The sequence below is a fragment of the Carcharodon carcharias genome, chromosome 12, assembly GCF_017639515.1.
Source record: "Carcharodon carcharias isolate sCarCar2 chromosome 12, sCarCar2.pri, whole genome shotgun sequence".
In the NCBI taxonomy this organism is placed as follows: Eukaryota; Metazoa; Chordata; class Chondrichthyes; order Lamniformes; family Lamnidae; genus Carcharodon; species Carcharodon carcharias.
In genome coordinates, this window is record NC_054478.1 from 110,315,208 (window position 1) to 110,327,808 (window position 12,601).

Below are 12,601 nucleotides of genomic sequence, written 5' to 3' on the forward strand. Positions count from 1 at the left end.
AAAGCTTTATCTACAGGTTTCATCTCTTAAGATTGTTACAAACAACTTCTGATCACACATTACAGGATCAAATAAATAATGAGGCAAAAAAATAAAAAATAAATAATTTTTGTATATGACTCACGTGAAAAGATCTGATCAATGTTAATTTTTATACATATAAGTCTTGGGTCTAACTCTTACATTGCACCTCAAGTGTCACATGTATAAACTGTATGTTGCATTTTCACCCATTAGATGAAAAATCATGTTAATAAAACTAACAAATCCTAACCGAACAGATAGCGAGCCCATCAATGAACAATAAAAAAAACCTCACTTTTTTAAACAGACATACATTCCTGAGGAATAATAATTAGCCTCTACTTAACCTTAGGATGTGTCTATTTACAGCACTTTCTACCCAGGGAACATTGAGCAAGTAGAAGATCAGATTTCTATTCAATTGGACTTGGTGGCCTTAAAGGGACAGGAACAATTAAATAGAATTTCAAGGCAGTTCCTTTAAATGTATTAAGAGAGGTCTATCAAGATGAAACCATTTTCCATCAGTAAACTAAATGGAATTTTTTAACCTTACACAGGAAATCAAGGTGGATCAGTGGCGATGGCCCTGTTGAAGGATGGTACATTCAAGGTGAGAGCTATCACCAGAAACCCAAGAAAAAAAGAAGTTAAAGAACTGAAACGTCTTGGAGCTGAAATAGTGAAAGCTGATCTGGACAATGAAAAGAGCCTGTTTGATGCGTTGAAAGATGTGTATGGAGTCTTCTTAGTCACAGACTACTGGGAATATATGGACATTGATAGAGAAGTGCAGCAGGTATGAAGGAAATGATGTACAAAAAAGCACCTCCACATCATTTTAAATATTTTTTTTGTACTTCAGTTCCCTTGCAATTAGAGCCAACATGTCATTTGCCTTCCTAATTGCTTGTTGTATCTGCATTCTAACTTTATGAATTTGTGGTATGAGTACCCCCAAGTGCCTCAACATTTAAAAGTTTCATGCCTTTTTAAAAAAAATTCTGAGTTTTTATCATTACCAAAGTAAATAACCTCACACTTCCCCAGATTCTACTCCATTTGTCATCTTGTTGTCCACTCAAACTGTCTATATCTCTCTTCAGCCTCTTTGTGCCCTCCTCACAGCTTACATTCCCACTTAGCTTTTTATCATCAGCAAATTTAGATGCATTACTCTCAGTCTCTTAGTTATTAACATAGATTGTGAATAGGTGAGGCTCACCACTGATCCTTATGGCACATTACCAGTTACTGCTTGCCAACTTGAAAATGCCCCATTTATCCCTACTGTCTGCTTCTTATTCATTAACTAATCCTTCATCCATGCTAATGTATGACCCCAAACTTCATAAGCCCTTAGCTTACATATTAACTTTTTTGGGTGGCACCTTATGACTTTTGGAAATCCAAGTATATTACACCCAAATCTCCTTTACCTACCCTACTAGTTATATCTTCAAAAAATTTCAATAAATCTGCCAAATGCAATTTCCTTTTTGTAGAGCTATGATGACTGTCTAATTAAGGTATGATTTTTCTAAGTGCATTGGTAAGATGTCCTTAAGAATAGATTCCAGCACTTTCTGGATGACTGATGTCAGGCTAACTGGCCTATGGTTCCTTCTTTGTTTCCACTCTCCCTTCTTTCTTGAATAGTGGTGTTACATTTGCCACTGGCTATAGTCCAGGGAATTTTGGAAAATCATAACAAGTGCATCCATTATCTCTGCAGCTACCTCTTTTAGAACTCTACGATAATCTAGGGAATTTTAGAAAATCATAACCAGTGCATCCACTTTCTCTGCAGCTACCTCTTTTAGAACCTTACAATGTAGACAGTCAGGTCTGGGGCTTTCTTGGGTTTTCATACCACACGTTTCTGCAATACTTTTTCCTGCTGATACTAGTTACTTTAAGTTCCTTTTTCTGATTAAGCCCTGAGGTAACCTTTTATTCTGATATATAAGTTGTGTCTTCTACTGAAGAACCACACAAAATATTTGGTCAAGGTCTCTACCATTTTCTCATTTGCCATGATAATTTCTCCTGTCTCTGTCTCTAAGGGACCAAAGTTCACTTTAGCGACTTTTTATACAATTATAAAAGCCCTTACAGTACATTTTTATATCCCTGTTTAGTTTACTGTCATTCTATTTTTTCCCTTTTTATCAACTTTTTGGTTGCCCTTTGCTGGTTTCTAAAACACTACCAATTCTCAGATTTACTATTATTCTTTGCAACGTTACCAGCCTTTTCTTTTAATCTAATACTGTCCTTAACTTTTCTTGTAAACCATGCATGGGTCCATCTCACTGAACTTTTGTTTTTTAAAAGGAACGTATTTTTGTTGAACATTTTGAGTTGTGTCTTTAAATGTTTCCCACTGTTTATTTATCACCATACCTTTTAGTCTGTTTACTTAATTTACCTTATCTCCTTATTGCTTTGTAATTGGCTTTGTTTAAGTTTCTTGTTTTGAACTTGGATATGTCACTCTCAAACTTAATATGAATTCACTTGTATTACGATCACTTTTTCCCAGCACTTTTACTATGAGATTAATCCTGCGCTACCACACAATACTAGATCTAAAATAACTTTGTCCCTAGTTGGTTCAACAACATATTCTTCTAGGAAGCTGTCATGAAAGTATTCTACAAACTGATCTTCCAGACTACCTTTGACAATTTGATTTGGCAAGTCTTTATGAAGCTTAAAGTCCCCCACTACTTTTACATTGCCTTTCCAATTATTTCTTGCTTGATGCTTTGTTCAATGTATAAGTATAAGTTCTGCTACAGGGCCTACAAACTACTCATACCAATGTTATCTGACCGTTGTCATCCCTAATCGCCACCCATATTAATTCTACTTCATGCTCTTCTGAGCCAAGATCCTTTCTTGCTACTGTCTTTATGTCATTCTTTATCATCATTCTTTATTATTATAGCTGCTCCTTTTCCATCCTGCCTTTCTGAAATGTTGTGTAATTTTGGAATATTTATTTCCAAACTTGATCACATTGTAACCATTGTATATTGGCGATTATATCAAACACATTTATCTCTATTTGTGCTGCTAGTTTGTCTCCCTTATTTTAAATAACACTTATGTTTGAATGAGGGTTTTTTTTTAACTACTTCTTTGCATGGACCTTATTTGCTGATTCACTATTAACATTAAACTCTCTATACCTTCCTGTCCCACTTTGCTTGTCTTTACCCAAATCACTACATTGCTCTATTGCCTCAAATTTTCACTTTAGATTACTAAATCTCTCTTCACATAACCCCTCTACACCACCCCCCTTTTAGTTTAAAGATCTATCCACAGCCCTATGCCAGGATACTAATTCCAACCTGCTTTGAATGAAGCCCATTGCAATGGAACAGCTTCCTCTTTCCCCATTGCTGATGCCAATGCCCCATGAATCAAAACTCCTTCTTCCCACAATACTCTTTGACCCACATGTTTAATTCTCTAACCTGTTTGATCCTATGACAATTTGCACGTGGCTCAGATAACAATCCAGAGATTATTACCTTCAAGTTTCTACATTTTGATTTGGACCCTGCCTCCTCCAACTTTTTCAGCAGAACATCATTCCTAGTCCTATCTATCTCGTTGGTTCCTATGTGGACCACAACCACTGGATTCACCCCCTGCCACTCTGAGGTTAATTCCAGCTCCGAAAAGATGTCCATGATCCTGGCATCAGGCAAGCAATATAACCTTTGGAACTCCCAATTGCTGCTGCAAAGAATAGTATCTATCCCCCTAACTATCCTGTCCCCTGTCACTACCACATACTCCTTACACTTGAATGGCATCCTTAACAATGGTGCTATGGTCAGTTTGCTCATCCACCCTGCAGGCCTTACTCTCATCTACACAGCTAGCAAGTACCTTGCACCTGTTGGGTACAGTCAAAGGTTCAGGCTCCTCCATCACTACATCATGGATTCCCTTACCTGGCTGTATTGTAGTTGCATCCTCCTGTCTCTGACAATTGACCAACTCTAAAGCTCTGCTTAACCTAAATATTGTGACTGCCTCCTGAAGCAAAGTGTCCAGATACCTCTCCTCCTCCCTGCAATATCTGCAGTTCAGGCTCCAGCTTAACAATTCTGAGCCTAAGCTCCTCAACCTGCAGACAGTTGCTGCAGATCAAGGCAAAATACTGTGGATGCTGGAAATCTGAAATAAAAACTGAAAATGTTGGAAAAACTCAGCAGTTTTGGCAGCATCTGTGGAGAGAGAAACAGAGTTAATTTTTCGAGTCCATATAACTCTTCTTAAGATCTAAAGAGAAGTAGAAATCTGATGGATTTTAGACAATTTAAGAGGGGGTGGAGCAAAATAGAAGGTCAGGGATAGGTGGGAGCTCAGGAGATTGACAAAGATGTCATGGACACAAGAGAAAGGGTTAATGGTAATAAAGACTAAAGAAGGTGCTGATAGTGGTTAAAGGTAAGATGGCAGAATGTGTTAATAGCACACAAGGGTTAGCGCTCTGTGAAAGCACAACATTTTAAACAACTTACCGCAGATTTGTTTATCTGGGATTGCAGTGCTCTCCACAAGCTTACACTATTTGCCTTGCCATGTCTGTCTAATCTTATTTATTTGACTAGCTGATTAGTTACTAGTTTAGTAAAGTAATACCAAGTAGACTCCTTCAGGCACACAACAACCTGAAATATCTTTTAAGACTGACCTTTTCATGAGATTAGTGTGCATTTTTTTCTGAGTTTGGCTTATTGGCACTGCACCATTGTTTGTCTCTTTGGATGGGATATTTATTGGTCTCCTTTTGTTTGATATTATCTTTGCTTCTGCACCCTAGCATTCAAAATGCATAAGCTTTGTCTTATTTGTTCTCCAGACATCTGAGCACAAAAATACCCAAACAAACAAAATTGCCCAATTTCATACTTTACTGTTAGCAGGGACTGCAAGTGCCATTTTGAGAAACTGTGCCATGCTTTTCTGCTCCTGCATAGGAAATCTAAACCTTTGTGTTCTCATTGCATGATGTAAATTTCACTGGGAATACACCAGCTGCACTTATATTAGGGTGCAAACTGATTCTGAAGAAGGGTGTGCGTTTTCTCCACAGAAGCTCCCTGACCAGCTGAGTGTTTTCAGTATTTTCAGCTTTTGTTTCAGATTTTCGGCTCCTGCAGAATATTGCTGTTTGTTTACAAAATTTGGGGATAGTACAACATGTGCCAGTGCTGAAAATACACCTGGGGTGGAATTTTAGCCCGAACTCATCACAACATGTTGTACACATACAAGACTTGCAATAATTCTGGTGACCTCAAAAAGAGACATGCTTCCACTGAAAGTGGCACTGTAAGATGTGACTGTTCATAGCAAAATGCTCTTTCTCCTCCCCTAATATTTTTGTCTTGTCAAATTTATACTCACTGAGACACATACTGGTGTCTGGCCATGAGGTAAATGATTTGCTCTAGGGACTCTGCAATGCACCTTCTGAGATGAACCCATGTGAAAGGGACAAGGAGCCATTTATCATTCCAGCCTTTTTTTTCAAAGAGGTGACCAGGTGTGAAGATGAGGACAATGCATTTGACGTAGTTTACTTGGACTTTAGCAAGGCTTTTGATAAGGTCCTGCATGGGAAACTGATAACAAAGGTAAGAGCCCATGGGATCCAAGACAATTTGGCAAATTGGATCCAGAATTGGTTAGTGGCAGGAAGCAGAGGGTTATGGTCGAGGGGTATATGATTGGATGCTTGTGTCCGGTGGAGTTCCACAGGGATCGGCGTTGGGTCCCTTGCTCTTTGTGGTATATATAAACGATTTAGACTTGAATGTAGGAGGGTTGATCAGTACGTTCGCGGATGACACAAAATTTGGTGGGATGGTAAATAGTAAGGATGATAGCCTTAGATTACAGGAGGATATAGACAGGCTGGTCAGATGGGCTGATCAGTGGCAAATGGAATTTAATCTGGATAAGTGTGAGGTGATGCACTTGGGGCAGAACAAACAAGGCATGGGAATACACGAGGAATGATAGGACCCTGGGAAGCATCGAAGATCAGAGGGACCTTGGTGTACATGTCCACCGGTCCCTTAAGGTAGTGGGACAGGTAGATAAGGTGGCTAAGAAAGCATATGGGATACTTGCCTTTATTAGCTGAGGCATAGAATATAAGAGCAGGGAGGTTATGCTGGAACTGTATAAAACGCTGGTTAGGCCACAGCTGGAGTATTGCATGCAGTTCTGGCATCCACATTATAAGAAGTATGTGATTGCACTAGAGATAGTGCAGAGGATATTTACCAGGATGTTACCTGGGCTGGAGAGTTTTAGTTATGAGGAGAGATTGGATAGACTGGGGTTATTTTCCCTGGATCAGAGGAGATTGAGGGTGGACATGATTGAGGTGTATAAAATTATGAGGGGCATGGATAAGGTAGACAGGTAGGAACTTTTCCCCTTGGTGGAGGGATCAATAACCAGGGGGCTTAGATTTAAGGCAAGGGGCAGGAGGGTTAGAGGGGATGTGAGGAAAAATTTTTTCACCCAGTGGGTGGTGGGAATCAGAAACTCACTGCCTGAAAGGGTGGTAGAGGTAGAAACCCTCATAACATTTAAGAAGTATTTGAATGTGCACTTGCTATGGGCCTAGTGCTGGAAAATGGGATTAGAATAGTTAGGTACTTGTTTGACCAGTGCAGACTTGATGGGCTGAAGGGCCTTTTTCTGTGCTGTAGACCTCTATGACTCTATGACTCTATAACCTAGAACTACAGAATGTGACAGTTTAGAAACAGGTCCTTTGTTCCATCTTGTCTGTGCTGGTGTTTTTTCTCTACATGAGCCATCTAGTTATCATTCTTACCCTTCTGTTTGCCCCCAATTCCCTTTCAATTTTCCACTTTTAGAAACAGCTATCTAATTCCTGTCTAAAATAATTTATGCACTCAGCTTTAACAACTGATTGTGGCAGAGAATTCCATATTGTAACTTCCTTCTGTGTAAAGAGATTTGTGGAAATGACTTTCTTCCTGCACTGGCATGGCTGAAATCAAGAAATTATATACTGCGTGGCCACAAAAGTGCACTCTACTATTTGGTGGCAGTGTTTTATAACTAGCAGTGTCACATGTCATCTTCACAACGCTTCTTTTAGACAGGAATTAGATAGCATCATCTTTGACTTGGACTTGGTCAAAGATCTTGCCAGCTTGTGTTTTTTTTTTGTAAGATTTCTGCCTTGCGCTAGGAATTTGCAGAAATCTAAATCAAGCTTTGTCAGTTGTCTTTGGTTGGGGGTCAGGTGTCCTTTAAAACACAATAGTTGAATTGTCTATATTACAAGAAATATAGATGTTTTTAGTTATAATATTGAATTCAACTCTTCAATCATAGTGGTTTGAATCCTGCAATTAGTATGATAGGTTGGGGTCATTTTGGGTTAAAGTAAATTAAACACAAGATCCAAGACAGCTGTAAGACAGTTTTCTGATCTCAAGAGAGTACTTTATACAACTGGAACATATGCAAAACTGTCTTGTACAGTATGTGCAGATTGCCATTGGGGAAATCAGCCTTCGAGCTGTGTCAGAAATCTTCTTGGTTAATTATGTTTTCTTGTTGAAATGGGAATGTAGGCTTTTAAAGTTATTATTTTCAATGGGTCATAAAAAATGCAATGTATAGAATAGCTTATTTGTTGAAAATGTATTTTGTTCAAACTACAGTGTCTGCCTAGATATTCTGCTTTATTTCTACACTCTGAAATTCCTCTCCATCTCCCCTGTCTCTTTTTAGGACTGCCCACCCTAGAATGCCCCTGCTAATACCTTTTTCCTATTTTTGCCTGCACAAGATTAGTAGCAAAGCCCTCCCACTTACTGTTGTAGACCTCAAATAATTTAACTAACTGATGTTACACCTACATGCTACAACTATAACTTGCTTTGGATAGTCCCATGGATCTGAAAGATACTATATAAATGCAAATTGTTTCCTTATTAATCCAATTAAATATTCTTTGATCAGACATTTCTCATCACTTTCCCATTTTCACTTGAATAAAAATTCAGGAAAGCTGAAGTGAATCCAAGCCTTGTGGCATTTTATATTAGTGTGGTTTCTAGTGGCATCCTAACTTTGGTGACAATGCTGTAATATAAATTAAGTGGTGATATTGCTGCTGGAGAAACCGAGTATGACACTTAGGCTGTCGTTTTTCAAAGATCCTCCAGGGATGGCAGCTCTGCTGCTGCAAATGTAAAAGGATACTGCCAATGACACTAGCTCTCCCTTCACCACTGCACGGGGCTGGGACTTGGTACTTGGTAAGATTTCCCTTGACCGTCTTCCTCTAGGGAATTTTCACAAGGGGTGGAACAATGAGTGCAGTCGATGGTCACATTAATTAGAAAAGTTCAACAGATTTTCTTTGAATGAATCCTTAGAGGGGATGGAGATTGAGGTTTGCACAAGATTGTTCCAGTCCTTAATTGTTCTTGGGGGGAAAAAAAAGAGTTAGCAAAGGATGCATGTTGAATTGTATACAGTTAGAGCTGTTGGTTATGAACTCTTTGAGCTAGGTCACATTTGGACTTAATATACTGCTTGGAAATATTTAACCATTTATTCAAAATTTTATAGAGGCATGTCAATCTGTGGGCTTTTCTTTGGTTCTGGAGACTTTGCCAACCTATTGACATGACCAACTGGGAGATACTAGTATATTGCAAGTAATTGTAACAAAGCAAGCTGTTCAGTTTTGAACTTTCTCAAGGAGGGTAATGTTTTTAGCAGTATATGGGTCTTAAGCGGCTATACCATACTCTAAGTGTGGCTTCACCAATTGTAGCTAAAGAGTGATGGAAGTTCTGTTTTCCGAACCCAAGCATTTTGGATGCCTTGGAGGTCGCATGTTGACTTTACATTTCACTTTAAATTATTTTGGATGTGGCCTCCTAAGTAATGACGTTCTTTAGTAACTTCAAGGGGAAATCATGCATTGTGTAGTTGAATATTGATGGACATTGAGCATTGCTGATTCGCATGATTTTACGTTTCTCTCTAATGAATTTCATTCCCATATATTTGTCCATTGATGAGATTATTTAGTTCTTCCTGAAGGCTAACCTCATTTGCTGCTCCAGTAATGGCTCCAAAAGACTAGGCAGTCATCTGCAGAGAGTCTTATCTGGCTTGATATTCTATCCTGGATGTCATTTATAAAGAGCAGAAACAAATGCGGGCCCAGGCCGATACCGTGTCGGCATGCTGCTTAAGACTGGTTCCCAGTTTGAGGGTCCCCCATTCACTGTGACTCTTTGTTGTTGTTTGGTAAGAAATATTCTTATCCATTGCTTTGTGTTCTCTCAGACTCCATAATGATCTAGTTTGCCCAGTAGCTTTGCATGTGGTACACAGTCGAAAGCCTTGGAAAAATCTAAAATAGCTAAATCTGTGAGACTCTTTCGCAATGCGAATTTGTATCTGGGCATGCCTTTAACATCAAGCAAAGTTCATAGCGAGGAAAGGCGATCCATAAATGTGACTTTTAAATGAAAGCAAATTCAGGTACTGGATTACCACAAAATAGCCCCACTGGGAAATACTTGGCTGTGTTCAGCATCTCTGCATGGTAGCACAGTTTAATAATGACACCTCAGCACTTTGAGAATTGCAGTTGCAAATGCATTCTACCTGCCTGGCACAGTGCCCTGATGCCCTGACCCCTTCTGTCATCATGCTACTTTAAAAACATAGCTAGTAATAGATCATTGAAGATGAAGAACAGAATGGAACTAGGTATTTGTCCTTGAGAAATTCATCTGTAGGTTTCACAAGACGAACATTTGTTCATCTTGAGGTCGCGTTTGTATTCTCAGATAAAGTGACATTTCCATTTGAATATACAGTAACACGAAGCATTAACTTCCCTGTGCTAAGGAAAATGCACAGAGGTATGTAATAACAGAGAAGTAGGACATAGTTACATATATTTTGAGTTGATTACTTTTTTGAATGGACTTTTGGGTAGCAGGATTCAATTTCCTTATTGTTGGCTGTTAAGATATAATCAGAATTGTGTTAAAAATACCCATTGAAGATAATTATAACAATGGTAGAAATATAAAGCATGAGCCATAAATTTATGTGGTTCACATGAGCAAACCGTCCCCCCTTCTATAAAATGTCCACCAGATTGTTCCTTTCATCCAATCACATGTCACCCAATCACATGATTTTAATAGGAATAATTATACCTCTCACGGAAGTAAAGTTTTCCTCTATTTTACATACTTTATTCGTCAAAGTTGTTCAATTTTACTTGAGCAATTTGATAGTGCCACCTTTGACCTAAATAGCACAATTAAGTCACTGGTTCTTTGTGACATTTAATGCTATTGAGCTGTTTCATCAGGTTTGTTTATAGTATGAATGCTGTAAATCACTGGCAGAGTGACAGTCTTAATACCTAACTGCCCCTCTGTCTCTCTCACTCTTGACCTATATACAAAGTCATTTTTGTTTTCCTCTTGAAATCAATGTATTTTTCATAGGCAATAAATTTGCTCTTGCAATAATTGGCAGTGTTATTTTGTCTTCCAAATTGCTTTTGATGATTTTTGCAGAATAGTGATGGAATGTAACCTCACTTTGCTGATCAGAAAAATGGGATCAGTCAAAAGAATTGGCAAGTAGCAAACTGCACAGACACAGCAGCAGCAGCTGTATTCTCACTGCTCAAGTGTAGAGGTTGTTCATTTTTCTAACTTCATCGAAGACCATGTCTCATATTTCTCTATCCTAGTCTGGGATGAAATGGCCACATATATTACCCTTACTGCCACACAGGTGAGATCAGCTAACTCATCATAGATTGAATCTCAGGGCTTCTTGGACAGCAAGGCAGCACATTTATCAGTTAGGAAGTTTACTGTAATCCCATTAAAAAAACCTAAGGAAAAATAATTGAGATTGAATAGCAAATAAAATTACAGACGAGTGGACATGTTTCTTTTATTTAGTGCAAAATGTTGATGATGTCCTAACTGATGTTCAACAGGAAGAGGAATATAACTGTCATCTTATTCAGGACCATGGGAGGAGGTAAATTGATTGACTGTTGCACTAGATCCTACCACTGTATGATATACAATTTTGTTATTTTAACTCATTCTTTTCAGCCAGTTTACATGGCTGTATGTTATCCATTGAAAATCTTTTCAAACTGGAGACAGAGACTTTTCCCTTGTTTAGAGTGAATGTATTTCCCCACCTCCAAGACTATGGGCAGAAACATCCCAGAATTGCACTAGGTGCAGTAGTGAGTGTGATAAAGGATATTTTACTGCCAGCTGCAATGGCGGCTTTTTGCACAGTATCGTCCCATTTCCGCCTCATTAATTGTACACCCACAGGAAACACGCCATATCTCTAGTAGGCAGCCTCCGATTTGCCTGCCTCGCCGTTACCTCGCTGCTTTCATGCAGGGTGCCATACTTAAACTGCAGCTGTGCGCACACTTTTCAATGCTTGCAGCCCAGGACTGCTCCGGTGAAGACATGGCCTCAAAAGCTAAGAAATTTCAGTGATGCATCCCTGGGACACCACCTGGACACCGTGGAGGCCTGCCGCGATGCCCTCTACTCTCGCTCTGACACCACAGGAGGCCCAGCAGTCTCACCACTCCAGCTTGGAAGGTGGTGGCAGTGGTGGTCAGTGCCAACGCTGCACACAAGAGGTTGGTGTCAAGTGCATAAAACGGATGAATGATCTCATCTGTGCCGTCAGGATAAGGCAACCATCTTCGCACTCTAAACTCACACACTTACAAGCCATCACACATTCACTGGCATCTCACTCACTGCCAGCTCAAGGGACATCACCACTCACTCTCTCACATACACTCTCACATATCCATCTGGCCTCACCTCTTCTGGAGACTGCCTCCTCAGCCCTCACCATCTTGAGGCCAGTTGCACAGATCAATATGCACCTCCACACACACCCCGGGATACCCTCCTTCCCCAGTAGAGCCTTCGCCCTGCAGCCTCTTCCCTTGCCTGAGCCACTTCTCCCCCTTCCCAAGCAAGCCCTAGCCCTGCAGCCGTTGAAAATCCATCCCTGCCTTACGGCTGGTCTGGTAGGTAGAGACCTGCCCATGAGCCCCCCACTAAAAGTGATGTGGTGCTGCCTGCGAAGCCTGGTGCAACTGACTGCAAGTGCTGCCCAAAGCAAGGTAGACAAACAAACCTCAAGTCCCGAGCGAAGTACAGGTTGCCAGGTGCGTGCTGCAGTTGTGAAACACATCGGCATGCAATCACACAAACATGCCCAGATGATTCAGTGTTGGGGGATGATTCCTGCGAGCTGGGCTTATAATGAGATTCTAAAGTATTAAAATTAGGTTCCTGACATGCGGCGGTGGGAAACACAGCCCACCATTGATAGATGGAGCAGACGATCACGAACTAGTTTCACAATGGCGTGAAACCGATTTTTGGCCTTCTCGCCATGTTGTCCTCCCACCCCCCTCCCCCACCCGCCATGATGCCCAATG

The 12,601-nt window shown here is 40.0% G+C and overlaps 1 protein-coding gene across 1 annotated transcript in view; it reads left to right on the top strand.

Annotated features, from left to right (window-relative positions):
* The window catches only part of LOC121285117 (nmrA-like family domain-containing protein 1), a 101,791-nt gene that overhangs the window by 50,566 nt on the left and 38,624 nt on the right, over positions 1-12,601 (top strand). Inside the window, exon 2 of the mRNA XM_041201280.1 lies at positions 585-823. Within this exon, the coding sequence (XP_041057214.1) occupies positions 585-823 (239 nt within the window). The remainder of the gene's footprint in view (positions 1-584; positions 824-12,601) is intronic.